Raw genomic sequence first — 27,265 nt, 5'->3', positions numbered from 1 at the left:
TGGGGAAGCCCTCCCAGGTGCCAGCAGAGCACTCGCTGCCTGAGCTTGCAGCTTCCAGCTGCACAAATGCACCCCTGGCTTGACTTCAAGGATGCTTTAAGCTTGAGCTGGGGGCACGTGGGCCTCCGAAGTGCTGCTGGTCCTGAGCCGACAGTGCAGCAGGAGCACAGGTATGAGCGGCATGTCTCATCAGCTGTCATGCCGGGCAAAATGCTGCACTACAGTAGAGCTAATCTGAATGGGGTAACCAGATCATCTGAGCCCTGTAAGGATGTAAGAGAGGGTTATAACGCTTGTTATATAGCTGGAGTAAGTACTATGCCCAAAGACAGTCTGTGCCGAAGTCAGAGTCAAACTAGGCTCTCTCCTGGTCATTTAACTTTCCTTTCCCCTGGACTGTTAGAGGTATGGCCCCTCCGCTTGTGCGTGGCTGCTCAGGTTATGTCCTGTGAGTAAATATCCTGAGTTACACACACACAGCAACTTCTCCTGCATCACATTCCCCGTACGGGCTTTTGTTCTTGGAGCTGCTGATCCCCTGGTCTGGCTCTGGTCTGATCATAAAGTAATAATTACTCTCTTGATGGACCAAGCCAGGCTATTTTTTGGTACATTCTCTTCTACGTGTTATTGGTAGGGCGCTAATTCCGTAATTTGTGAGTGAGTCAGTCAGTGGCCTTTCTTGTGCACCTGCTTGAGCAATGTACTGCTTGGCTGCTCATCTCTTTCAGTTAGTGCCGTAGCTGGTTAGGAATGGCACCAGCGTCCATCCGAGTGGGTTATATGGGAACGATGCCTGAGCAAAAATCCTACGCTTAAAAAGGCTGTGAAATTTCAAAACCCTGCTGCTTGATTGCTTTTCTGCTGGAGAGAAAGCACTATGGTTTGCTTGGCTGCTCTTTACAATGTTTGGTACTCAAGATAAATTTCTCCAGTTCAGAAGGTGTCCTGAGACTGCTCCTCTCTCTGTGCTAATGCCAGTGCTCTGCCTGGGAAATCGTTTATAAATGTCTCATTAAAGACCTATGTCTGCCTCCTTTTCTTTCTTTTTGTCATCGGATCAGCTCACTGAGAGCAGCTGTCTTCACTTCCGTAATAGCCACCCCGAAACCATGCTTGTGCCTTACAAATTCCCACAGCCTGAGAAACCGTGGACAACTGTGCGCGTATGTATGTGCCGGGGATTGCAGACATGGTGGGTTTAGCCTGAGCTAGTTCCCAAGCTTTTCCGTGCTTCTTTGAAAAGAATAGACTCTTAAGAAGTTAGCTTTGTGCTAGATTTATAAAGAAGCTGAACATATGGTGTGACTACAGCTATGCCACCGGAGAGCTGGAGACGCGTGTGAGTGCGTACTGGTGATTCAAGGGGAGGTTGTGTTACGTGGTGTGTCGCTTCGGCTCTGCTGGAAGGAAGCTCACCGCGCGGGGCAGGAGCCATCCCTGTAAGTGTATCTCCCCCAGCTGGCCTTCTCGCTCTCGGAGCCGTCTCGTGGGTTACCATCGGACTGGGCTACCCCGGGCTGCTTTCTAACGTTGCTTTCTGTCCTTAAGTCTTTTAGTAGTTGCAATGCTTTGGGCAAGGTAACCCAGTGGGGATATGGGGCTGGGAGGACAGAACTTACTGAATCTTTACTGCTAAGGGCTTCTTTAAATGGAAAACTATATCCTCTAGTTAGAATAAGCTATGGTGAATAAAGTGGATAATGCTTCCAAGTGGAATATTCTCTAGTTGAAGTGATTTTATTATTTATTTATGGAAGAACGAAGCCTGTATTATTCCGTAGTACACCAAGGATTACTTTAGCATAGTCCTAGTTTTTCAAATGTATCTGTGACTTATTTCTAGAGGCGGGGGGTGGCACGAACTGGGGAGGAAGGCATGGGTGCTTCATTCTTTTTGTCAAACCTGAAACACCCGTAAAATTGTGGGATTTTTGTTTTCGTTATTTTCTGGGAAAATAGGGTGCTGCTCCAGAGGTGTGAGATGGGCCCTGTTTTCAGACGGGAAAATGTTGAATAACGTATTGAAACATGAATGTTGAATGAATATACGGTTTCAAAAATAATAATTATGTAAAAATTAAGACTGTAATCTTGAGATGAATAGATCCATCCATGTGCTGCAAGTTAATTATCCCTCAGTGAAAGAAACGTTGTGCATTTTCTACTAGTCACTTGCTTCCCTAGTGCCCTGTGCTGCCAAAACCTGTCTGCTTTGCATATTTTGGTGAATACCATTGTTTATTTGAAAAACTTAATAACAAATATATATCTTTGCTGTTTGTTTCTTTTAAGAATTATACTGGATGTGATATAGCATAGCCGGTAAACCTCAGGGTCCTCTATCCCTCCTGTCTCCAGCGGGCACCAAGAATGCACGTCTCGCCTGTGGCAGAGCAGATTTCGTACCAGTCAGCCTCTTGAATGAGACCTTTATAAGAAAGCCTTTGTTCAGTACGTCTGTTTGAGGTTCAGTGCCCTTCCCAGCTGCCCTTGTGAAGACAAATATCTGCCTCAATGGGCATCTCCTTGCATTCAGTGCGAAGCAACTTTGCAGTGGTTCTCATTCAATTTTGCTTGCTCATTCATAATGCTCGTTCCCTTTCCTATTGTCCTCTTTTCCTTCCTCCTCATCGCAGGTTTCTTTCTAGGTATGTCTCCTCTCTTCAAAGGAGCTAGAGCCAGTGATGCTGAAGTTGTATCGGATCTTAATATCCACGCCATGGGGGTTATTCCAGGGAACAGCAGGGGCCATAGATTTCCAGGGTGCCAGATGCAGAGCTCATCTCCGTGCCAGATTACAGCCCCAACCTTTCGGCTTTGAACTTGCAGAGCTTTCAGTTGTTGTTTCCAAGTCAGCCATAAATCTCTTGGGCTGCTTCCTCCCACAATGTGCTGCCAGGCATTCGGCTATCGCCTGCAAAGCATTGCTTTCTCTCACAGTCACTCCATCCCTCTCTATTTCTGCCTTATCCTGCAGCTTGAAAAGGCCATGATAAATCTTGCAGAAAACAGCTGCTTCGTTGCTGTGCTTGATAATTTGAATTTGGGTACAGCAGAGTGGACTGGCTTTCACTTGATTGCCAACAATGTCATGTTTATGTAATCCAAGCTGCTTTGAGAAGCTCCAGTCCCTGTGTGGGAACCTAGAAATTACATGTGGTGAGGCCTCACCATCACGGACCGCTGTGAAGGCAGCAGGCAGCCAGCCCTTCTCCCACGGGAGACCCCGTCAGCCTGTGTGGCTGCTGCCGCCAGGTGAAGCCCTACCTCCCTGCCTGTGCAGGTGGCAGCTTCTGGAGGTGCAGCAGGTTGTACCTCCTTGTCTCTTGCCTGGTAGACCAGCTACTGTAGTTGATAGGGACTGAGGCTTGGGTCTTTGACAGCAGATGCTCTGGACTGTCCTTCTTCGTTCCCTTTTCTGTAGGGGAAGCTCTAATCAGCTCTGCTCTCCATCGGTTAGTGAATTTCTGCAGTTGTTATACTTGGGGATGAAATGGTGTTGCAGACCCAGAGAGGCTTACAGTAATTGCAATGTGAAAGCAACGGGTAAAAAGCACAGAGCCAGGAGCTGATAGGTGCTTGGTTGTAAAGCCAACGCACTGCTATTCAACACCTCCAGCTCGTAGTGCAGGGTGGTGGTCTGTTGAATGGAAAAGTATCATCCACCACAAATGTTTGGTGCCCTGAGCACAGGCTGCCGCTTGAACAGGAGCAGTGTCTGACGTCCCAGCTGAGACCACGTCCCCATGTCATCACCTGAGCATTGAACCAAGCAGTGAGCCCGGCTGCTCTAATGCCTCTTAGGCTCTTACCTTATCCTTGTGGCAGTAAAAACATACGTTATTCCTTTTAGCTGGCACCCCTGTGGCCAGCAGTGGGGTTTTCCAGCTGACAAAATCTGTCTTGGCTTCAAATGGGAATTACGGTCCCCTGGTCACGGGACTGTCCTGAAGCCCTGCCCAGGCTGGGAGGGAGCAGAGCTGGTACCAAAGTTTTTTGACTAGTTAGTTTGGTCACAGGGCTGCACATCAAGAGATGCTCACGAGCTGCAAGGCACGCTGCCCTGCCACAGGTCAGTCATATCCATAGCACGGGCCAGTGAGATGAGGATGTACTGTCTTCAGGTCTTGTGGCAGTGATACTTCTGCCAGGCTGGTACAGCTTTTCTTGCTGGCTGGTGGCTGGGAAGCTTATCAATTGCCATGGAGAGGGACCGCAGCCCGGGAGTGGGCAGGCAGTTCTGTGCTGCATGTCAGGCTGTCTTGTGATGTGGTGGGATTTGAAGGTAAAAACCTCCGAAAGTTAAAATGGAGAAGGAAAAAGACCTCTCCTAGGGGCACTGTAAAGTTCTTTTGTAAATATCATGTGTTTTCTCATTTCTCCCTCCCTTCCTGGCATGAGATGCTACTCTGGTATATCTTTTTTTCTTTTTCTTTTTTCTTGGTGTCGTCGTGTTCCCCCCCCCCCCCCCCCTTTTTTTTCCCCCTTTCTTTTAAATCTCATGTGCCTCCATTTTATCAATTAACTGCCTGTCTCCTGATTCCCATGGCAACACAACAGGCTGTTGCATTTCTGGTTCCTTTGGCAGTCGAGGTGCCTGGCATGTGTCTCGGGAGCAGTAAGATTACAAAAGGGTTCTGCAGGGAGTAGGAAATACATGGGCAACACTCGCTATGCACTGCTTCTCATGCTAAGCTATTTTTCTCTTCCTCTCCCTCCTCCCCTTTAGAAACAAGTTTCCTTTCCCCTTTGTTTCAATTGCCTGGTGATAAGAAATGAGCAACTGAAGTGCTGTGGGAGGTCAAAAGATGTGGAGGGAGTGAGGGGATGCATGGTTTTGCTGAATGTGGATGGTACTTAAACATAGCTCAAGGCTGAGCATCTCATCGGGGATCCTGCAGAGAAGGCTGTTCCTGCTGATGCTGCAGAGCAAGTGCTCTGTTCCTCCTCCTTCAACTTTTAGAGCTTACTTGAAGGGGGGTTTCTTGCCCCTATACTGTACGAAGCTGGTCTCTTCACCCCTTCCTACAGCAGATGTTTCCAAGAGCTGGAAGAGTCCGTCCCCTGTTTGCAGGCCTCCTTGCACTCCCAGGGATTTCTGACACATGGCTTTCATTGACGTGGTAATGAGAGCCATGTGGACAGGATGAAGCTTCAGTTAAAACCTTTAACCTCTCCAGCTCTTGGCTGATAGGAATTTGTTTGGCTCCTGAAGTCCTGGTGCCCTGTCAGTGTGGGGTGCTCTGTCAGTGTGGGCCCCTAAAACTGATGGGAGGAGTTTGCAAAAAGGGCCCTGAGCACATGGTTGTTTTTAATGCATCATGCGTGGGCTTTACGAAAGCTAAAGGGAAAATAGAGATTTAGAGTTGGATAAGATGTGCATTTAGTGGGTGCTCTGTATGACTTTGATTTATAAGTTGTTGTTCAGCCCTGAAAGCTGTGACCTACAGGAAGACCATTTAAACAGAAAAGAATGAGCCGGCTAATGAACACAATAGGGTTGTAAAGTTGGAAAGCCCAAGTGGAAGAGATCCTGCTTACTGCTTGTTGCGTCTTGGAGCCTGGTCCCAGCGAGAGGGAGGGAGGGAGGAGCTGCTGTTGCAGTCCTGCCTAGCAAGCGAGGTTTGTGTTGGGCAGAGCAGCAGCGGGAGATCCTCCTGGACCAAGGAGGAAAGAGCTTTCCCCATCACTGGCTTCCAGGTGAGCTGCTGAGTTAGATGCCTAATAGTGACATTCATAGTTCTTGTGGTTTCTTGATCAGCGTCACCAGATAACGGCAGGGTTGGAGTAGGAAATACTCAGTCTACATTGTGTTGGGTTTGTTTCTCTTGTGTAACTCTGTTCTCAACTTTGTAACTGAGATCTGTACCCTCGCTTTGCTGTTAGCGAGTTTCTTGGAACTTGTTGGTGTTTAACTGGGGAGTCTGACTCGAACACGAAGATTTTTCTTCTCTGGAAACAGCAAGGCCAAACAACACAGGCATAGACCAGCTCTTTAGGTGCCTGTAGGCTGGAGAAAGCTCAGGAATCCTGGGCACTTGGGTGGCTTTCCCCTACGCTGTAAGAGCCGCTTGGAGAGCAGGTAGCTCCAGATGTCAGGTCTTGGAGAGCAGTGCCGTCAGCTTTTGGGCTATCCGCGGATACTCATGGGATCGAAGACAAGTTGCTCATCACTACCTTTTGCCTTCTGAAGGGCTGGTGACTAGATACCTACCTGGGAGGATCAGAGCTTGGTCTACTCAGACTACTCTGGATGTTGTCTGGCCATCTAGTTAATGGGTCCATCAGACCTGAAGCCAAAAAGAATGGGTTTAGCTTGATATAGCGACTTTTGGCTTCTCTGAAAACCCAGTGCACAAAAGCCTGTTAGCTGCGCTGTAGGAAAATTCGTGGCTTAGTTACTATTTTATATGTGGGCAATGAAGGTCATGTAAAATACCAAGTTTCTACAGCATGGCCATGGTGAAGAAGGTGTACCTTCTGGCAGTTCCTCACTTAAATCCTATCTTTTTGAATCATTCACCTTGTGCTAAAGAATAATAATGCTTCTGACTGCACAGCTCTGCTCAGGAGCCTGTAATTAGACTGTTTCCCTGAAATAGTATAATTACTGTAGTTTGGCAGCCCTGCCTGTCATACAGGCACCTAAAATGAATGGAGTGTATAAAGTCCCACTAAAATTTTGGCTTTATGGGGAATGTGATGTTACACGAAGAGTCCAATGAACTGTTCTTTTTTTTTCCCCAGTCCAAGTCAGTTTTTGAAGGTGTTTGCTCTTGCAGTGAAATACGGTGAGTCTAGTCGTGGTATTAAATCCTGCTGCGTTGTTTGTTCAGCCTTGGGGAGCCTTCCTGCCTTTCTTTGCTTGAGCTTCACTGCTGAAGGGTTTGCTTATCCCAGCCATGTTGCAGAGGTGTTTGTGAGAGCTAACGTAACCTGTATCTTGATCGTTAACTAACAGCCCTAATAAAGACTGCTGGTGTGCTGAAACTCAGGCTCCAGTAGGACTAGAAAAACAGCTTTGATCTTTTTTGTGAGTAGAGATGCAGAACCCCTCCGAATTTCTGTGCTTACAGTTCCCTGTACAGTAGAGTTGAATTCGGCTATTCTGCTTGGCATGTTGCATATGTCTGTTGCAAACACGTCAGCGGCACGAGATCTGTGTGTTACGGCACTCTGCTGAGCACGAAACCAGAATGTAAGTTGTGTTTCTAATTTAATTTTTTCTCATACTCGTGAAAGAAGAGATATATGTATCACAGACGTTGTGTGGTGATAAACCCCTGTAGCTGTCTCTGGTTATTAAACTGAAAGACTCTTTTTCAAATGTAACTTGTTGGTTCCTAACATAGCTGTTTTACTGTCTTGTGCTATTAAACATTGAAATTAAAATGGTGGCCTTATTTTCTGCTTATGGTTGTCTTTATGGTTCACATGGGTGGAGCCCTGTTTCCTGTGTCATCCCCCCTCCCTTTTTATTTAAAATCTTTTGTAAAGATCAAAAGCTCTAAGCATTCTTATAGTCTTTTGTTTTTCAGTTTTTAAGGTGAAACTGGTTCTTGGATGTAATGCCATATGCCTAACGGAGCTCCTTTTGATATGCTGTCTTTTAAAAGATTCAGAGTAACACAAGCTTGAAAGTCAGACATGTGCCCAAAAAAAAAAAGAAATTAGTTAATGAAGAACATGTGAGGTTGAGGAAGCTTTCAGAGCAGGGCCCAAATGGCAAGAGAAGGCAGCTCAGGGACTGCAGCGCATCCCTTTCTCCCAGGGAGCTGGCTGAGCTTTGCCGGGAGCACTGCGGACTCGGTTGCTGCTAACCTTTTCAGTTGGGAACAGTATTTATGTTACGGCCCTTTCTGTGCCCATCAGAGGATGGGCCTCTTGAACATGCCCCATGTGTTGTGCTGTGCGTGCCCTGTGTAGCTAACTTTCTCGAGAGTTGTTACAGCTCCAGCCCACCAAGGCTAGTGAGCAGGCTGGAGGTGATTCTGTTTGTAAGAGGAGTTTGTATGCCCATGCCTTAACTGCTGTTCTGTCCTAGTTCAGATCAGGTCCAGACCGGGCAGAGGTACTGCTGTCTTCCAGGAGCCACAAGCAAACTGGTGCAATTGAGTCATAGAGATTTGTCAAGAGCGTTGACTCTGGAGTCTAATGAGAACCAAAGTATCAATATTAATGCCTCTTAATGCAGCTGGTTTAGCAGAAACTGTAGGTTCTTTATACCATCACTGAAGCACTGGTGTTTTTTTCTTTCCCCTGACATTAGACCTTTAGCAAAGCTTTGAAGTATCTTGGTTTGAGAGCTTTTATGTTCTTCAGGCTTTCTAGGAACTGAGCCTGATCTGTCGGGCCCGTTACTTCTGAAAGAGCTGTAAAAATGGTGCAGGCTGAGCAATAGTGATGGCTGAGGCTGAACAAGTTTCACAATTCATGTCAGATAAGCACTCAAGTTTGACTTGTCTTTGCAGCTGCTTGGACTTTCTCTGTCAGCCTGGTCTGGCAGCAAATAAAAACTTCTTCCTGCGTGTGCTTTAGGCTTTTCTGGTTGGTGGCACCCAGAAATTTCAGCTTAAAGTTTGGCTGAAAAGTCCAGGTAGCTTTCGTTGAGCACAGGCTGTGTGGGACCAGGGCTCGCGCACAGCCCCCCGCACCAGCTGTGGGGGAGAAGCACACTTGGGACCTCACTGCTACCAAGAACTGAGGATGACTGAAAGTCCACGGTATATGACTTGCTGGATCTTATTTTGCAAGCTTCTTTTCTCATTCTCTTGCGTGGTTTCTTTTAGGGCTTTACTTAACCTCCCCCTTTAGCCTTCAGAGTGTTGTAATGAAGTCCATGTGTCCTCTTCTTTCGTTCCCCTGGCGCCTAGGCTGAGAGCCCAAACTTTGCAATCGGAGAGTTTGACACTGGGGTCACTGCTAACTCATTTGCTCGGGTTGTCTTTGTTCCCCTTCAGACACCAGTCGCATTTGGCCAGCCCTGGGCATGCTGGAGAGAGCGAGTCAGACGGTGGATTTCCAACATCACCTGCAGTATTCCTTCTCCCAGGGCAGCAAAGCATTGCTGGAGGTCTGGCTTCGGCTTGACGGGCTGATGCCGGAATAAGAGCGTTCCTTATTGCAGGTTTTATTGAGTTCAGCGCACGGCGTGTCAGCCCTGGGAAGGCTGTGCATGCAGGCGTTTGTAGATGCTTCCTGTTTATAATATAGAGATGCTGTTTAGGTTGAACATACCCCAGGTGTCTGCTCACTGCTGGGTTCTGCTCCAGCAAAGGGCAGAGCAGCAGCTGGGAAAACTGAGTTTTCCCAGTTTTCCCTGCCAAAGGCAGCTGCAGGGTCCCACAGGAGCTATTAATGCCCTTGGTGGGACTCTCAATGCTTGGACTACCTGTTTGCCTGTAACAGACATGTGGAGTTCTCATAGTGCCAGGTACTAAAACATCGGTGCCTCACTCTTCCTCCCGCTACTTCTTTTTTTTAATTTTTAATTTTTTTTTTTTATTATTTTTGGATGAAAGGATTACTTTGGCCTCTTTCTTCAAAGCAGCAGTTCATTGGTCTCCTTTTGATCCTTAAGCACTTACCACCACTCCCATCCTTTTGAGCTTATTCAGACTAGTGCTGCCATGCAAAATACCCCTTAGTGCTGTGCTGGGACTGGGGGTAAGTGGGCGTTATAGGGATGAAGGCATGGGGTCGGTTCTTTGTTGTGTGCGAGACCTGCAGAAACTGGGCAGTGTACGGGGATTTCTGCACAGATTGCTTTCCTTCCGAGGAAGATATGTAAGTAATGGGGTTGCTCAGGTTTTAACCTTCACTTAGAGTAAACCTGTGACCTAAAGTTGTGGTCCCAGATGTTTCCTTTTTGTAAATGCCCTTTCCTGGTGTTTTGGCTGCTTTTAGGATTTCTCCTCATACCAAAACCTCTTTTCCCTTGATTCACAGGCTCACCTTTACACAAGCAGGGTACCACCTCCACCGCCAGCGCCGAGAAGTCGGGTTCAAAGGTTGCCGAGGTGGGCGATGATTTCCTGGGAGACTTTGTGGTGGGCGAACGTGTCTGGGTAAATGGAGTGAAGCCAGGTGTGATCCAGTATCTTGGGGAGACGCAATTTGCTCCGGGCCAGTGGGCAGGGGTCGTTCTGGATGACCCGGTGGGTAAGAATGACGGCTCTGTCGGTGGAGTACGTTACTTTGAATGCCAGCCACTGCAGGGGATTTTTACGCGACCGTCCAAGCTGACGCGGCAGCCGGTGGCCGAGGGCTCGGGGAGTGACGCCCCCTCCGTGGACTCCCTGACGGCTCAGAACTTGTCACTGCACTCGGGGACGGCCACGCCACCTCTCTCCACTCGCGTCATCCCCCTGCGGGAGAGCGTCCTGAACAGCGCCATGAAGACGGGCAACGAGTCTGGATCTAACCTCTCGGACAGTGGGTCTGTGAAAAAAGGGGAGAAGGACTTACGGCTTGGAGATCGTGTGCTGGTGAGTTGATCACGGGGTCCCCCTAGAAAAGCAAAAGACAAGAATTTGTCCCCTCCCTAAGCATTCCTGGTCAGGTTCAGGATGAGACAAAAGGAGGACAGAGTTGGTGGTGAGGTGTGGGACAGAGCGTGGTCTTGGAAGGGGGATGCCTGGACCAAGCAGGCATCGAAATTCGGCATTCACTGTTGTTCGGGATGCTGTGTCTTCTGGACATGTCTTTTGCTTTGATGCAAGACACCATATTCCACAGTGTTTCTTGTATTGGACAAGTCCTGAGCAGTAGAATGAGATCAGAGAGAGAGCAACTCAAGCATGGGAGGGAAATAGAAGAAAAATCATTGATTATTATTTGCTAATCTGGTGATACTCTCCATAATGGTGTATATTGGGGCTTTCGAGGAATTGGCAACAGAGTGCCTTGTTGCATGTGGTTGTACGTACTCTACAAGTATTTGCAAGAATCTCCTGGTCACTCCCCTTTTGGTGCTTCGGTTTCTATGTGTTGGATATGACAGTAACTCTTTTCCTGCACAGTAAAGAACTTGCAGTTATTTTTATAAAAGGACAGGACTTTGGGAGAGATCACTGTAATTGATGGATGGGTTTTCTCCAACTTCTGTTCATGTTTTCATTATCTGGAATAGACTACCTGATGACTTTAAGCCAAAATGTTACACTTGCGCTAAGAATGGCTTACTGGAAGTTCGCCATCAAGCTTGTCGCCATTTGTGTCCTAGCAAAGGAGTAGTGCTTTCAGTGGAGGTGGAGAAGGAAAAGAAAGATATCAAAGCACGGAAAGACTGAGTTTTGTTCTGCAGTTCTGTAAAAGAGAGTTTTTAGTTTTGTTTAGTGTGTATGATACATACTGTGATGTCAAATATTGGAAGAGCCAAGCATTTGAGCACAGACCTGTTGCGGCTGTATCCCCAGTAATATCCCTGGATCTAAAAGACAAAGGTGACTCTGACCGGCAGCGATGACAGAGGGTTGGTCTTTGCGCATCCTGGGCAATCTGGCTCCCATTTAAAGTTAGGTATGTAGTGTTTCCTTCTTGGGGCACCTTGTTCCAATACCGATAGCGGTAGTAGGGAAGTGTAGAGAGACTTGCCATCTGGTTCATTACAGGGGTACGGTAGAACTTGGCTCCACAACCGATGTGAATGAGGAGTGTATGCAGGGGGGTGGCGGAGGCAGTCTCAAATGTCCTTTGTGGTCTCAGAGAGTGGGTTTTTCTGCTGGCGATAGCAGCAACCCTGGGCAGGCGTGGCTCAAGCTGATGGAGGTGATTCCTTTGCTCTCTGCAGCCCCATGGGGACGCTGGGCATCTGGGCCACGTTACAGCAGCTCCAGGTGGCCGGGGAGCACCGAGCGCCTGTGATGGGCCACACGTGTCTTCTGAGTCAAGACTACACATGGCACAATCTGCTCTGAGGATTTCAGGGTCTCTTGTGTCCAAATGTCAGGCATCTCTGGCATTACAAATACCCTTTCAAAGCTAGCAATGCATTTGTGCACCAAAGCACTGTTGGGTTGTTCAATAGTTTTCATTTTATTTAAATAAAATATAAACGATTTAAAGTTGGTTTGTTTTCAGAGGAGGAGAGGTGAGGATGGGTTCTGCTTGTGCCCACTGGATATGACACTTAGTAAATCTAGTGTGAACACGTGGCCATGTAGACCTAGCTGTAGGGGTGAGAAAGTTTTATATTCTCAAATTTTCCCCAAAATATGCATTGCATTCTGTATCGCAGCAGGAGCTGACAGCTGCTCAAGGGTTTGTCGTTTGTCTGCCTTCTTCCTGACTTCACCGGAGTCTGCCTCTCTTCCCTCCCCATCCCTACTGTCAGCAAAGCTGCTGCTCTCCCCGCTGGTCCCAGGGGCAGGGAAAGGTGGCAGAGACATTCTCTTCTTACACACGCACCGATGCTTCATGTTGATGTGTGAAAGCAGCCACACATGGGGAAAAATGAACCTGGAGAATCTGGCCTCCTTTGATCCACTTATTTCTTTGCTCCCATTTTCTCCTTTAGCTGTTGCAGGGGGTGGGGAGGGTGCTCAGGTGAGAACTGCCCACTTTAGGAGCAGCAGTCATAGAAGGTAAACGGCGAAATATAACATCCATGGTAAACTTGGCTCTGTTCTTTCTCAACCAGCCAGGCAATGGAGTAGCGTTCTCCAGACTTAATTGTTTAACCCCTTCTCTTCTCCTGATTCTAAGCTCACCGAGGCAGGGTCTGTCCGCTTAATACTCTGCTTACCTCCGTGGGGGCCCCTGCAGATTGAGATTTCAGCATACCCATGCAATACAAACCATTAGCATCTCTCCCCTTGGCTTCTGTTGAGTTGGTTTTGGGGGTGGTTTTGGTTGGGTTTTTGTTCTTGTTTTTAGTGAAGGTGCATCCTTAAAAGCCCTCCCTCCCTGCCTGCTAATTTTTCCACCCCAGATGTTAAAAGATAAAATGTGGGGTATGATTTGTTAGTGTAATAAATAGCTCCAAAAGAGCGAATCTGGAATGAGCTCAGCATCTCACTGGCTCCAGCAGGAATGCTCAGCTTACAGAAACATCAGGAATTGTTTGCATGTGGTAGTAGAGGTCCAGGCAAAGAACAGATAATGACAACAAGAAGAAATAATTTGCTGTTATGGTTCAGTAACATGTGCTTGGCTTGGCAGATGGCTTTTTTTTTTTTTTTTTTTTTAGTAATGGAGATGTCAGCTAATCATGTTTGGTGTTTGAATACATAAACAATAACTTTGGGTTAACCTGAGTTGCTCAAATTCCCTGAGTAAATCTTTGCTCTTGTCCTCTATGGATTGCTACAGTTTCAGCTGTCTTTGTTACTCGTAGTCCATGCTTTTCTGAAAGATTATCTTTCTATTTGAGAACGGCTTTTAGGCAGATGGGATCCACCAGAGGCTTTTCAAGCGAGGGAGGATGTGTTTTCTGTAATTGCTCAGTGGATGGAGCACAGGGTTGCAGGGGTCCATTCCAGGTCTGTGGGGCTGACACCTGGCTGCTCTGCATTCCGGTCGTTCCCTGCTGGTGGTTTTCTTTAACTTCATTAAAGTCCATTATGGCTTGAAGACATTTTTGCTTTTCAGTGACTTTGTTCTGAGACCCTTTCTGACTCTATAGCAGTTGCAAAAAGTGACTTTTAGCTTTCCATTAGAAGCTTTCCATTAGAAGAATTAGATAATATTTGCCTTTGGCACTTTCTATCTCAGACTTTTTCCCAGAGATGCAAAAATTGCATTAAAGAGATGAGTTCTACAATATTAGGGTGCATTTTTCATCTCTTGAAGTCTGGCAAATGAATGTGGAACAATTAACCTTTGCTTTAGTAAGCATGGAGCTTCCCAAAGTACGATAATAGCTGGAGTGCTGCTGTTCATGTGCATCTGGCTTGCTGGCTTCCTCCAGGGGAAGAAGGGATGGAAACAGAGCAATGGAGCAGTTGAGCATTTTCTGCTTGGAAGGAATCTCTGCTGTGTTTTTCACCTACGAAAATGTATTTTACATGCTTTGGGGGAGGAGGCTTTCTCAGCAGCTGAACTCATTCCACCCTAGATGTAGTTGCTTTCTCAAGGGTGGGAAGGAGGTGGCTGTTCTCTAGATGTTAATTCAAATAAAAAGTAATTTAAAAAAAAAGAAATCCTCTTCATAGAGGTATTCTGCCCTTTAGCCATCCTTCCGTCTGCTAACTGGGATTGTACTCTTCAGGACTAAAATGTAGTAATAAGACTATTTAAGGACTAGGTTCTATCCCAGTGGCTGGTTGACTGTGTCGCTGTGGGGTGGTGCCCCAGATACCCTCCAGATGGATTCTAGGTTTGTGATTTTGCTAGAACTTGTAGGTGGCCAAAACCAGAAGAGATGCTGGAATAGCAGAAGCAGCCCTAGCAAGGAGATTACGATGGAGCGGTGCCTCGGCTGACGGACAGGCAGGACTGTTGTGGTGGGCTGGTTAGGCTGGTGGAAATAGACTCCGGGCTACCCCTGCGCATGTGATTTTAATCATTTTCTCCTCTGTATGCTGCAAAGTGATTTTGCCTGTGGTGTGTTGCAACCTCTGGCTACTGGCAAATGAAGGAAAATTCTCATGAATAAACGAATCATGTCTTTTTCTTTAGCACCCCCCCTGCATGCCCACACCTCAGCCCTGCTCTGCCAGCCTGCAGCTGCAGAAAGCCTTTAACCACCTGAGTGAAAAATCCTTTCCATTAGAAGCTCCCCGGCGAGGAGAATTGCAGCCTAAGCCCTTCTCCTTGGGCAGAGTCAACTACTTGCTCTGCTGCTGCCAACTCGCTTTGGGCTATTTCAGTGCCTGAGACTGAAGCCTTGCTGCTGCGAAGGCACGGGAGGTGTTACGAAGGAAGGATTCATGCTCTTTATTTTCCTGGTTAGCCATCAGAGCTCTCCCAGCTTGCTGTGGTCTTGGAGGTGCAGCAATGCTCCTGAATGGGCTTTACAGACAAACAATCACAAGACTTATTTCCTTATTGCAAACCAGGCAGTAAAGAAAGAAGGATCCTATTCTGTAGTTCTACCAAGGTGGTATTTTCAGGGAAGGTGTTTTTAGTATTTCATTGCTTGCTTTTAGCTCAGTCCGTAAGGAGACCGGGAATTGCTGTGTCATGACCGGAGGGCGTAGCAGTACAGCAGAGCCCAAGACCTTGCACAGGGAGCGTGGGAATGATGAATCTCCATCCCTGTGGAGGTTTGTGACAGGCAGTGGGAAGTGCAGTCTTCCAGTTGTTTGCAGGATTCAAGAGGCAGGAAAACACCTAGGTCTCCTAGTCCAAGCTCTTTCCTCACCATTTAAGATTGTTGCCCTTGTCTGGTGTGAAATACAGCGTGACTGCTGTTGTCACAGGAGTAAGTGTTCCCTATCACTGCAGTGAAACTAAGAGGAAATAAATAGCCCAAAGCAACTGCCGTGCCATGCGGCCACGTTAACCCTGTGCGACTTCTTGTGCGCGCACGCACCCTCCTAACCATCCATTTGGGCTGATGCATTGGCCAGCCCTTGTCTTCTGTGTGCAATATCTGGCATTAAATAGGAGTTGTAAGTGGCCTGCGGTGGAGCAAACTGTATTATTAACGTGGGCGGACTTTGTATCAGAGACAGCCTCAGGAGGGGATGCTGTAATTCCAGGCTTTCCTCTTACACCACATCCCTAGGACACTATTTTCTCACTGGTGCCTGAAAGATAAATGTGCACAAATGTCTTGCATCAGCAGTGCTGTCAGACTCATCGCTGTGCAATGCTGACTTGTGCTGTGGAGATGGGAAGGCACAAAGATAAGTGGTTGGATTAAAAGAAACTATAAAAATTCCTCTAACTTCGCGTAGGGAGGACTGTCCTGTAATTCCTGGCTGTCTCTTTCTCCCCTCGCCCTAAAAGCCGGTTCTGGCATTCACAGATGACATAGCGAGTGTCTGGTCAGATGAAGCTGCTCGTGGTCGGGTGCCACCTGAAGTAAGTTGTATTTACAGACAAACCTGACCTTACCACTAGCTTGCTGAAGCAAGGGAAAGGGAAAGGATGGCTGCTTCAGTTTACACACTGGATACAGCCTGCAGCTGCAGCTCAAACTGGAGCCAATAAAGGTGAGCTCCAATTTCTTGTTAGTATCATCCAATGACAGTGTAGAGTAAGCTTATGTGCTGCACATCAAAAGTAGTTGAAGATCCTCAGAGTAAAGAAAGTGTCCTGTGTCTGCCTTTTCCCCCCCATCCCCTTCTTTTCTCTTCCCACAGGCGAGCAGTAGGAGAGTTTCCCACTCCGTCAGGACCCGGCATGGACATGGGAACCCTGCCGAGGAGGCATGTCAGTGTGCTGTACTTGGGCACTTACTGCTCCCGCCTCGACCCTCTGGTCAGCAGCACTGCCTTGTGGAAATGCTTTGGAAAGCAGCTGAGAAAATAAATTTAGATGGGTAAATTAGAATTTTAAGCAGACAGCACAGCATCATCTCTGTGGTTTCTGCCTGGGAATATGCTCAAGCAGGCATCTACAGCCATTGCTGACCCCTGAGCCGTGCATGATATGGTGGGGAACAGTCCCTGTTGGCCTGAATGACACTTATCATTTTATTGTTCTTTTCTGCCTGAGCAGTATTGGAGTGTATTGCAAGCAGTGCATTGCCCACAAACGCTGGGTTGAGGACAGCTTTGAGAGGTTCTTGCTGAGAGCAAGAAACTGCTGTGGAGCGAGCAGGGAGGACATAAGGGGAAAAGAGCAAACGCAGGCTGGAAGGAGTCTGACTTGCAGCAGCCAGATTGAGATATGGCCTGGTGCTAATTTGGTAAATTGTTTAAATGATATATCAACAGCTCTGACGAAGACGGTGTCTGGAAGGATTAGCATCATTGTCTTTTCAGCCCTGGGATACTGGTCTGGATCCAATTTTGTCATTTTGATGAGAAAACCATAGTAAAACATGATGTCAGTGATACTACAGCTAGCCGGGAGGGCATGTGGATGTCCTATGAGTGCACATTGCTTTTCTGACTCACCAGTTAGGACACAGACCTGTTAAATATTCCTGGCTTCATGTTGTTGTGAAGGTCAAGCCCAAGACTGTCTCTTGAGACTATTGGGGGTCTTTTGCTGAGGAAAGGCAAGGTCAGGAAGATGGTCTTTAGTCAAAGGCATGAAAAAGGCATCAGAGCTGAGGCAGAGGACTTCAGTCTGGAGCTGAACTTTCTAAGAGGTCAGAGGTGCGTGGCTCTGGGGCTGCTTGAATCCAGCTGGAGAGGGCGGACCACCATGAGCTTGCGTGAAGTTGATCATAAGTGTTTTTACCTGAAGCAGAGAAACTGGGAACATTGATGCTGGTCAAAATACCCTCCAAAACAAAAAATCCTATGTCACTGTGTCAATATTGTTTCCGTTTTTTGGAGCTTCAAGAAAGAACTATTTTTAACTGCTTTTTGGTTTTGGTTTTTTTTTTTTTTTTTCAAAAGCAACTATAACTAAAACCAGTAACACTTTACATTTGGTAAAATCTCATTCTCTTGGACATAAATTATCTCAGTAATAGTTTTGGTAAGGTAACTAGTAAAGGCTTCTCAGAAAAGCTTTGGGTGTTTTGTTCATTTTTGAACGAAACTTGTCAACTATAAAAGCCGTGGCATGTCTGAACTGCCGGGGTGTAGCTGAGCTCGCTGGCAGCCTCATTAACTCTGTGCTGTCCCGTGCTTTAGCAGAGGGACGGGTTACCCTGTCCAGTTTGTCTTTGCTTAACTCGGGACACTCAGCAAGTTGAAGGTGTGGTTGTGGCTCTGATTAATTGCCAGGCTGAGACAAGAAGGAAAGAGAAATAGAGAAGTATTCACATAGAGAAACTGGTGACCCAGGGTGGCACTGATGCTAACGGCAGGCGGAGATGTTCACGGGCTGGAAATCCGCTGGTCTGTAGCGTGACGGTGGCAGTCGTGTTAGTGCAGTAGGAGCCACCCGCACTCGGCTGTCTTTCACACCCGGCTTGTGGAGCATGGTATCAAAGCTAGGCATGGGCAGAAGGGGCGGCTGCGAGCTACCATGAGCTATGCTGTGCAATTGCTAACCTCCCTGGCTTCCACAAGCTGCCTTTTATCCTCCCTCTGAGGTGATACCTCAGATTTATTGAAGGGTCTGATAGAAACAAAGGCTTCTCTCTTGATGAGGCTGTTTTGTGCACTGATACAACCTGCCAGCTGGCTTTTTCCAGAACGCATTATTTATTTTAGCAGCATTAGCAGATTATCAGGGCTGAATAAATCTGCATGTCTGAGTCGGATGAATTTTCTAGGCTTTCCATCCATAAAAGTTTCTGTGTGCCTGCCAAAAGATAGGAAGCTCAACAAGAGGGTCGAGTGCTGGCATGCAAGTGTGACAGCCTGATATTGGCTTCTGACTGTACTGCCAGCCCTGTCGGGGTGCGGGGAGCCCAGGCTGTCGGAGAGCAGATGTGTTCGTTCTGGCTCGGGGGAGAAGATAATGTTGTATGGCGAGGGTGTATTTTATAGAAAAGATGGTAGAATAATTAATGCTTGAAAGAGAAAATAAAATACATGTGCAGTTTTGGTATTGGCATAATGTGTGTATTAAGTCAGTAAGGCTAGTTATTTTCTCTCCTGTTTGGAAACAGCTTTCTCAAAATAGGTAATATCTATGGGGACGTAACTGAGCGGTCCTAATGTCTGTGTGGACGGAGGAGTGTGGTCCTCTAGTCGATGCCCCAGAATAGCATGGTAAGAGTCACACTGATGGAGGGAGCTCATCAGGTTTTTCAGGTGTTTACGCGAGGCTCTGTGGGGTCGGCACCACGTGGCTTGGTAAAGGAAATGTGGCTCAATACCTTTAATTAAAACTCAATAAAAATAAAATTGAGGGAGCTTACCAGCAATGGTAAGTTCCTATAAATGACATTAAGATGAATTGCACCTATATTGAGTTCAACTTGCAGCTAAAGAAACGTATTAGCATGGCATTAAATCATTGCATTAATATTAAAGAGGCTAAATCTGTATAAACTCAAATAAATCAAAAAGAGGACTGCTGTTTGACTGCGAGTGATAGGTAAAGAATTTTACTGCAACTGTTCAAATCTGTAACTTGCCAAGTACTGAAATTGAATCATCTTTTTACACCTAGACACAGTGTAGGACCAGAAAGCTTTCTTGTGATACTTTTCCTGCTTGCAAATATTTTACTCCTTCCTATAGCAGAGAACAACATCAACAAAGGTTTTTCCATAAGCAGCACTCTGAATCCCTAGTGAGAGGTTACAGAAGACTAACTCAAGCTGCGTGCTGCAGCGCAGCCTCCCAGGACTTGAAGTAGGACCCAGGCTTCAGAGCTGTGTTCTCTAGTCTGTTCAGGTGCAGTTATTTTAGGCTGGAGAAACTCTTTCTCCTTTGCATAAGCAATTGTCAAAATTTGTAGGGATTCAGAATTGGTAAATCTGTAACATTGCTACCCCGGAATACACAAAACTAGAGATTTCTGCATTCAACTGTCACTGTTTTCTGTAGGAGAATATTACTCTGTTGATACCCGTTCATGTAAAATATAACATTAAGGAAATTAATAACTGCAAGTCATTCAAGATAAAGCTGCAAATTTAATTTTAAACTTATTTTTTAAGCTTTAAACTTATTTTTTTTTAAGCTTTCTTCCTTGAACCTAGGCTTTAGCAGAGATAGGCTAAAAAAGGTTTAAATCATATGGTGATTTACTTGCAGTATGAACCTTTAGAACCACCTTCCTACTTTTCCGTCTTTCTTTTCTCAGCACAAGTATCTAAGTAGGAGCTTCTAGTGCAAAGGCAGAGGCAGCTGTTGCTCAGTGAAATGTGCTCTCATAGCAGTGATCAAAACACAGCTTCATCCATTCCTGACTTATGCTCTCCTAGAGTCCATTCAGCATGCTGAAAGCTTTAAGTGTACCTACGGGCGCAAAAGGTGTGATTTATTCTTATTCCTCCATGGAGGGGAAAAAAAATCTGTGCTAGTGGAAGCCTGGCAGTGAGATGAGCCTTTCCCGTGCAGCATGCTAGCGCCGTGAATTGATGTAGGATGCGTAGGTAAAAGCGGGGGTGTTTTCCTGTACAAAACACCTCTATTTTGAGAGGTTTGCTGGGAGGGCTGTTCGCTACATCCTAGCAAACCCTGCGTGGGGACAAGCTGAAGAGTGATGAGTGCCTTCCTGGCTCAGCTTGTCCCTTTGATGTCCTGTCCCAGTATTGCTCAGAACGGCCGGCTGAAAGAGCCCAGGACTGAAACCCCCTTAGTGCAGATTGTGGTTCTTTACAGAAGGCAGGTGTAAGCTGCACTTGGAGGGCTTAAACTTCTTCATAGACTCACAAGTAACTTTGTGTAATTAGCTGACACCTTGAAATACGTTTTTATTATATTTGTTCTGACATCTTCCAGGCAGGCAGGTCCAAAAGTGGGAGTTTGTCAACTTGCTTGTGGTTACTGGAGAGACATTTGTAGTGCTAGGAGAACTGGATATGAGAACTATCTGTTCTGGTTTTATTAGATCTGAAACAGAAAATACTGATGTCTTCCCCCCCGCCCATAGCTGTCCCAGCTTCAGTCCCCTTGTAGCAGCACCAGTGCTGCCATCTCTAACCCTCGACATCTTACCTCCAACAGGTTGGTGGGACAAAGACGGGAGTCGTGCGCTACGTGGGAGAGACGGATTTTGCCAAAGGAGAGTGGTGTGGTGTGGAGCTGGACGAACCCCTGGGGAAGAACGACGGGGCGGTTGCTGGTACAAGGTACTGTGCACTCTCAAACCCAGCCTGGGACGTGTAGGGCCCTACACACCTCCTGGGGTGGCCGGGGGCCAAATGGACCTGGGAGGAGGACTCGGGGCTGTGTGTGCGGCTGTGTTTGGTTGGACATTGTGGGTTGGGAGGAAGAGTCCTGTTTTGAGTCTTTTAGGCTTTGGGATAGCTTTGCAGGGAGATCAAGAGAAACCTCATCACTGGAGCATTTTAAAGCAGGATCAGATAATGTCTGTGAAGAAGTAACCTGAGTGGCTTCAGGAAACAGGAGAGAGTAGGGAGAGAAGATACTTATAGTGGGATTTGTTTTTTGCTAGAAATTGATTCTGTGAGTGTATTAGCTCTGCTTTTTACCACACATTCCCTTCATAAACCCGCTTCTTGTTGTCTATAATTCACCCTGTCTGAACTATAGAAGACAAAGATTTGACTCTTTTTTTTTTTTTTCCTCAGCTTAATGTTATTTGTTCTGTTCTTTCTGGGGACAAATTTCCAGAGATCTGAAAGAACAATTGGTGGTCGTCGTCTGTGCTTGTACTAATTCTGTAGTGTGACAGCTGTCTGCTGATTGATCTTACCACCTCTGACTCCATAGGCTCTTCCACTATTTTCTTTTCAAAAAAATCCCTTGTTAGTATCTGTAAAACTAGGCAGGGACATCTCGCAGGCTTGCTGGGAAGCTGTTTCTGTTCGTGTTGAAGTTAGGTAAGGGAATGAGCCCCAGACTCGGGTCTTGAGCTTGGGGATGTTCAAATCTGAGTTATACAGCAGCACTTTGACCCTGCTTCCAATAAAGGTGGAACTGATTCCTTGCCCTTCACAAGTTCCTTTAGTGGGAAATACTGTTAATTTCTTGGAGCTTCTTAAGGGAATCTTGCATTAGAGGTAAGATTTAGCTTCAAAACTGAGGAGCTGAGTTCCTTCCTTGTTAGATCTCAGGTTCTTTAATAAAGTTTTCTTGTGTTGGGTCAGCCTCGTTTTGTCCAGCAGCCATGTGTTTTCATTTAAAATGAGAGAAACGCTGCCTTGTTCAATGTCAGGACAAGAAAGCAGAAAACGATTGGCAGCAGATGGCTGAGTTCCAGCCTTTTCTGAAAAGAAAAGAACCGGGATGGTAGGGAATAAGTCATGGAGTGAATCCAAGTCGCTGCTTTCTTTATCATACACTACAGATTTTCTCTAAGCTTAACCTTCAGGGTGATCAGAAGTTGTTTATGGTCTCTGTGCATGTGGAAGGCAGATGGGAGTGTAAGGGTGTTCTCTCTGCCTCTCGTCCTCATGCCTCTGTTGCTGTGTTTTGAAAATCCAACTTTTGGAAGTCATCTGTCTTCTGAAACTGCTGCATCTTGGCTGAGGTTGTTATGCTATGTGTCCTGTCTGCAAGGCTTCTCTTTTGTTTCACACTTTATCAAGAGCAGGCAAAATTGAGCTCCACAGCAGGGATCAGGGAGCAGCAGTGAATGAAGAGGTTTGGATTAAGCAGGGGAGACTGAGGGACGTCTGTAAGGCATCCCTGCCTCTTGCATTCAGGCTGGTTTTGCAGATCTTCTAGCAATAATGGATACTAGCCGATACAGCAGTGGTCCACATGGACTCTCCAGCTGAAGGGCTCTCTGTCCACCAAGGATCTGTCATTGTCCACGTTCATCCTTTGAGCCTTCATCCAGCCTTCTGATTTTCTTATAGCATGTGCCGATTTCCACAGCAGGGTTTTGGAGGAGAAGCCAATATAGTAAAACTGACTCCCTGGGTGCATGCAGGCACCCCTCAGACAGTCTTCCCCATGTTTGCCACTGCCACATGGGGTTCCTGATACTGCTCTGAGCTTGTCCTGCCAGAATCAGTCTGGGCAGAGACCGCCCAAGACTTTGGAGTCCCTCTGCTTTGGTGGTTGTTGCCATCTAGTGAGCATCCTTGGCCTGGCTGCCCAAGACTAGTGCTCACTGCCGCAGCAGCCGTCTGCTACAGCAGGAGAGTCGGGTCCAAAGAAGCAACTCGAGACAGTGGAGGCTGGTGGAAGTAGGAGAGCAAACCTGTGGGCAAATGAGCGAGGAAAGGACTCTGTCACTGTCTTTGCTACCATGGGTTCTCCAGTTGAGTTGGTGCCGAATCACCTGAAATTTGAGGAGGGTTGCTCTGATTCTCTTGCACGCTCAGGAAGGGCATCCAGGTCTGGGTGTGTGTCAAGGGCAGGGTGAAGGGCCGGGGTTTCCTGAGCAGCTTGCGGTTCTCTGGTGGAGGCTGCCGGCAGGCTGTGGTTCAGTAGCAGTGCCTGAGAGGAGAAGGATGTCACCGTGGTGAGCACCTCTCCGCACATCAGGTGGATGCTGCTGAGACACTGGGGCTTGCTGCATCTGCTTTCCTGTCTGCATAGGAGACTAGAGAGGTGCTGGTGTGGTTTTTTTGGTTTCTTGTCCACAAAGCCAAGCAAGTTCCACTTACTCATCTCTAGTATATTAACCTTTACTTGCTTATTTTACTGTTCTTCTTTCTCTGCCTCTGTTCCTGTGGGAGCCTTTGCCCACTAAACTGCTCATGCCTTTGCTTTCACGTAGTCTGAAACATGTCAGCTCCAGGCCTTAGACACTGAAGATTTTTTTTAAATCTATTTCAAAATTTCCTGTGCTGTTTCCCACCTGCAGTTTGCATTGCCATCACAATGCCCCTTTTTTTCCCCTGTTTCTTTTCTGTAATGTGGGTATAGAGCTCCTTAGCACTCGGTGAGAGCAGCTCTTGGTTTTCAAGCAGACTTTTTTTTTTTTGCTGCCAAGTGTTCTGGACCCAATTCCTGCTTCTGAACTATAAAAGTTAATTGCAACCACTTCCAGTCTGAACTAAGAGAAAATGAGCAGACATAGTGATGCAAGTTGGGACTTGCTAAGAGCTGTCAGGGGGCTTTTGAGGGACTTAGCCTTTGGTGTGGTTGTACAGCCGCAAGTACCAGTCTATGCTTAGACCCGTGGAAGGGGCTGTGCCATGCTGTTGGTCCGCTTGTGCCTAATTCAGTTTGAGAATATGATGCTGAGCAGGGTTTTGGCTGGTTTGCAAGAGGCCAAGGCTGATTTTCTTCCTTGGGTCTCTGCTCCGCAGCAAGGTCAGCCTGCGGTATGGCTGGTTTTCCAGACCCAAGAGCCTGTGTTGGCAGCAAGCAGAGGGGGCTAAGTGATTTTGGCTTGTAGAGGGTTGTTTTGAGTTGTTTGTTGTTTGTTTTTTTTTTTTTTTTAAAGATTCTTTAAAAAAAAATCTTTAGAAAAAATCAAGCTTGAGCAGATGTTTGAAAATGAATCACTTTCTCCTCTGGCTGGAGATCAGGCTGTTTTCTGGCCTCCCAAGCACACAGAGGTCTGCCTGTGACACAGCCGTGTGGCTGCCAGCACTTTAAAAGGGAATTGGGGAAGCAGCTGCTCACATCTGGAGAGAGAGGACTTATGCTAGCAAAGCTGGATTTGTGTCACTTATTCATTAGGACCTGTTTTTTATGTTAACATAAGACAGACTATCATATGGCCCAGTGTTTTCCCCTAACCTTGCTACGAAGCCTTTGAGAAAGAACTGTTAATGGAGACAGTATTCTGCGTTGACTGCTCCCTTGAAACGAGGGAATGCGATGCCTGGAGATGATTTGCTGCGGTGCGGCTGGCCAACAACAGATAAACCCTGGCTTGAGCTGGTCAGCCCAAGCTCTGAAGCGGTTTCCAAGGTTTGACGCTGTGGGTTTTGTCTCATTTGTATTCTGAAAGAGGCCTTCAGAGACATAATGATCAGGCTCGCTGCAATTGTGGAAAAGAGCTTACACCGTAATTATCTGATCCTCCCTTTTTTATGCTTGCTTCTTTCTAAGTTTGTTTGCATGGGAACCAGTTTCTCTGCCACCCAGTGGAGATGGCACAGACTGGAGTCTGCTGTAATGGTATTTTTAGCTTCAAAGTTAAGAGCTGGCGTTTTCCCCTTCTGCTTTGGGAGGAGCGTTCATACAGAGCTGTGTGATTCAGATCTTTTTATTCAACATACTTTCCTATGTGACTTTCTTGCAAAGCAGGTAGAGAACACACGCAAGTTTTGGGCAGGTTGGTTTGTTGTGGGAAGGAAGGAGTGCGTGTGCTCTTGCTGTGTTTATGTACTGGGATCTTTGTGCTATCCAGGCTACCAGATGGGTCATTCCTGGCATCTCATCAAAGTATGCAGCAACTAGTGCGTGGCAATTATCTCAGGTTTCCCTGCTTAAGCACCATAAGTGAAAACATGGAGGTTGCCACTGCTCTGAAGTGGCAGGAAAGGAGAATAATCCAACCGCTTGCATGCAGGAAACAATGTCACAGCAAAGCACTGAGAGATGAGCTGAGGGCCGGGGTTGCGTATTGCTTAGCATTGCTTAGCCCCATTCTGTGAGGCTTGGGCGAGATGGATGCTCTACCACTTCTGACCTGGTGCATCTCCTGTATTACAGGTATTTTCAGTGCCCTCCCAAGTTTGGCCTCTTTGCTCCCATCCACAAGGTGATCCGGATCGGGTTCCCCTCAACCAGCCCTGCCAAGGCAAAGAAGAGCAAACGAATGGCCATGGGAGTGTCTGCCTTAACCCACAGCCCCAGCAGCTCCTCCATCAGCTCCGTCAGCTCAGTGGCATCGTCTGTTGGGGGCAGGCCCAGCCGCAGCGGGCTGGTAAGTGGCTCTTTCCAGAGACTGCAGCCTTGATCCACTACTTCTGTGGCCCAGCTCTACAAAGTGGGAGGACTGGGGTTTTGTTTCAGCAGCTGCACCAGGGCAGCTGCTCCTTCGCCATCAATGAGATGATGGGAGTGGAGCGTGGGATACTGTTACCCACCTTACAAACAGGACTCCCTCCATGGACACGAGAGGCATAACAGACACTGAGCAATTGTGACCATTAAAGAGCCCAAAGTGCTATTTGCAATGGGATGAATCTCGGCCCCACTGCCAAGAGCAGGTTTTGTACAGGATCCCTGCAGAAAGTGCTATTGCTTCTTGTCCCTCATGGTTGCGTAGCAGTGTGCTGCTGTGCTGAACAGCTATCCGAAAGCTCCTGCAATGACTGCGTTTTACTGTGGAGGGGTGACACTGTCCTGGATCATGTGCCTTGTGCTTTGGCAGGTACTCAAGAAGACGGAGGCCAGAGCAGGCAGCAATATTATTAAAAGCTCTAACTCTGCCATAGTGTGTGCTGCATAGCACCTGCAGTCATCTTGGCTGGGGACGAGGGTGCAGTATCTGTTACTGGGAGTGGATCCAACTAGCCCATACCAGTCTCCAGTTGAGATCAGTCCTCCCAGCTGAGCTCACTGTTCGGGACTGCACCAGTGCAGGTCATCAATAAAATATACTTAAGAAGGCAGATAATACAATACATGATAATCTTTCCCGACCCAATTCCCACCCCACATCCTGTCCTTTGGGAAATGGTCCTTTCATTGCAGTGTAGCAGAGCTATTGAGCTTGTAAGCGGTGTCCAGATGTTTTGCAGACTTGTTAACCCCGCCTGTAGGGCCCGGAGGGTCCAGAGCTGGAACTGCAGCTCTGTGCAGCCTAATAAGTCATCAGTAGGTGAGCTGCATTCCAGATTTAACAGGGGACTTTGAGTTATTTTAGACTGGGAAGGACACAGCATTACCCCTGTCTCTTTTGAACTCTCTTCCCCAGCTGACAGAGACCTCTTCTCGATATGCCCGAAAAATCTCTGGCACCACAGCTCTCCAGGAGGCGCTGAAGGAGAAGCAGCAGCACATCGAACAGCTACTGGCAGAGCGTGACCTGGAGCGGGCGGAGGTTGCCAAAGCCACCAGCCACATCTGTGAGGTGGAGAAAGAGATTGCCATCATGAAGGCCCAGCATGAGCAGGTAGGAGGTGACGTGGGTTTATCGCTAGCACGCAAATATCTGGCATCCTCTGAAAGTTTCAGATCGTGATAACATTACCTGTGTATAGCTTCGTGATGTGAAACCTGGGCTCTGAATTTCTGCCTTTCATGTGGGAACAGCTTTCTGCACGGTGGGTTAAGCTGAGGCTCTTTCTCCACTCCTGCCAGTGGAACATGTGCTGTCTCTCTGCCCCAAGCCAGGAGCAGAAAAAGGGCTGTGCCAGGAAAAGGACCGTAGCTAGTTTGTGTCTGGTGGATCAATACATTCGAATGCTGAAATGCAAGTGGAGGGCAAACTTGTTCCCCTTAGCCACCCAATCTGGCCGTGGCTGTGACTGCATTGCAGTGGTTTTTTGATGCTATCAGACACTGCTGAGAACATCAGCTCAGTTCATATGTCACTGCTTTCCTGCCAGAGGTGATGCTTTTATCACATTATTAAAGTCAAGAGATCTGTAAGGAAAACAGACCGATCATATTAGCTTTTTTGCACAAGCATTTGTACAAATGATTTTATGCGTTTGAATGCTTAAGGAGAACAGTTGTGTTTGTGCTATTCATTAATATCTGGCTCTTCAATGACTGCTGTTGCCCTAAATTCCTTGCTCATGTTTATG

The 27,265-nt window shown here is 47.0% G+C and overlaps 1 protein-coding gene across 1 annotated transcript in view; it reads left to right on the top strand.

Annotated features, from left to right (window-relative positions):
- The window catches only part of CLIP2 (CAP-Gly domain containing linker protein 2), a gene marked incomplete at its 5' end in the record, with an annotated part of 63,538 nt that overhangs the window by 11,734 nt on the left and 24,539 nt on the right, over nt 1-27,265 (top strand). Inside the window, 5 exons of the mRNA XM_087752077.1 lie at nt 6,751-6,794; nt 9,952-10,490; nt 20,640-20,764; nt 25,221-25,434; nt 26,431-26,628. Coding sequence (XP_087608203.1) covers nt 6,751-6,794; nt 9,952-10,490; nt 20,640-20,764; nt 25,221-25,434; nt 26,431-26,628 — 1,120 coding nt within the window. The remainder of the gene's footprint in view (nt 1-6,750; nt 6,795-9,951; nt 10,491-20,639; nt 20,765-25,220; nt 25,435-26,430; nt 26,629-27,265) is intronic.

The sequence above is a fragment of the Nipponia nippon genome, unplaced genomic scaffold, assembly GCF_047370975.1.
Source record: "Nipponia nippon isolate SJK-2023a ecotype South Korea unplaced genomic scaffold, ASM4737097v1 scaffold_15, whole genome shotgun sequence".
Classification (NCBI taxonomy): Eukaryota; Metazoa; Chordata; class Aves; order Pelecaniformes; family Threskiornithidae; genus Nipponia; species Nipponia nippon.
This window is presented reverse-complemented; position numbering and strand designations above follow the sequence as displayed.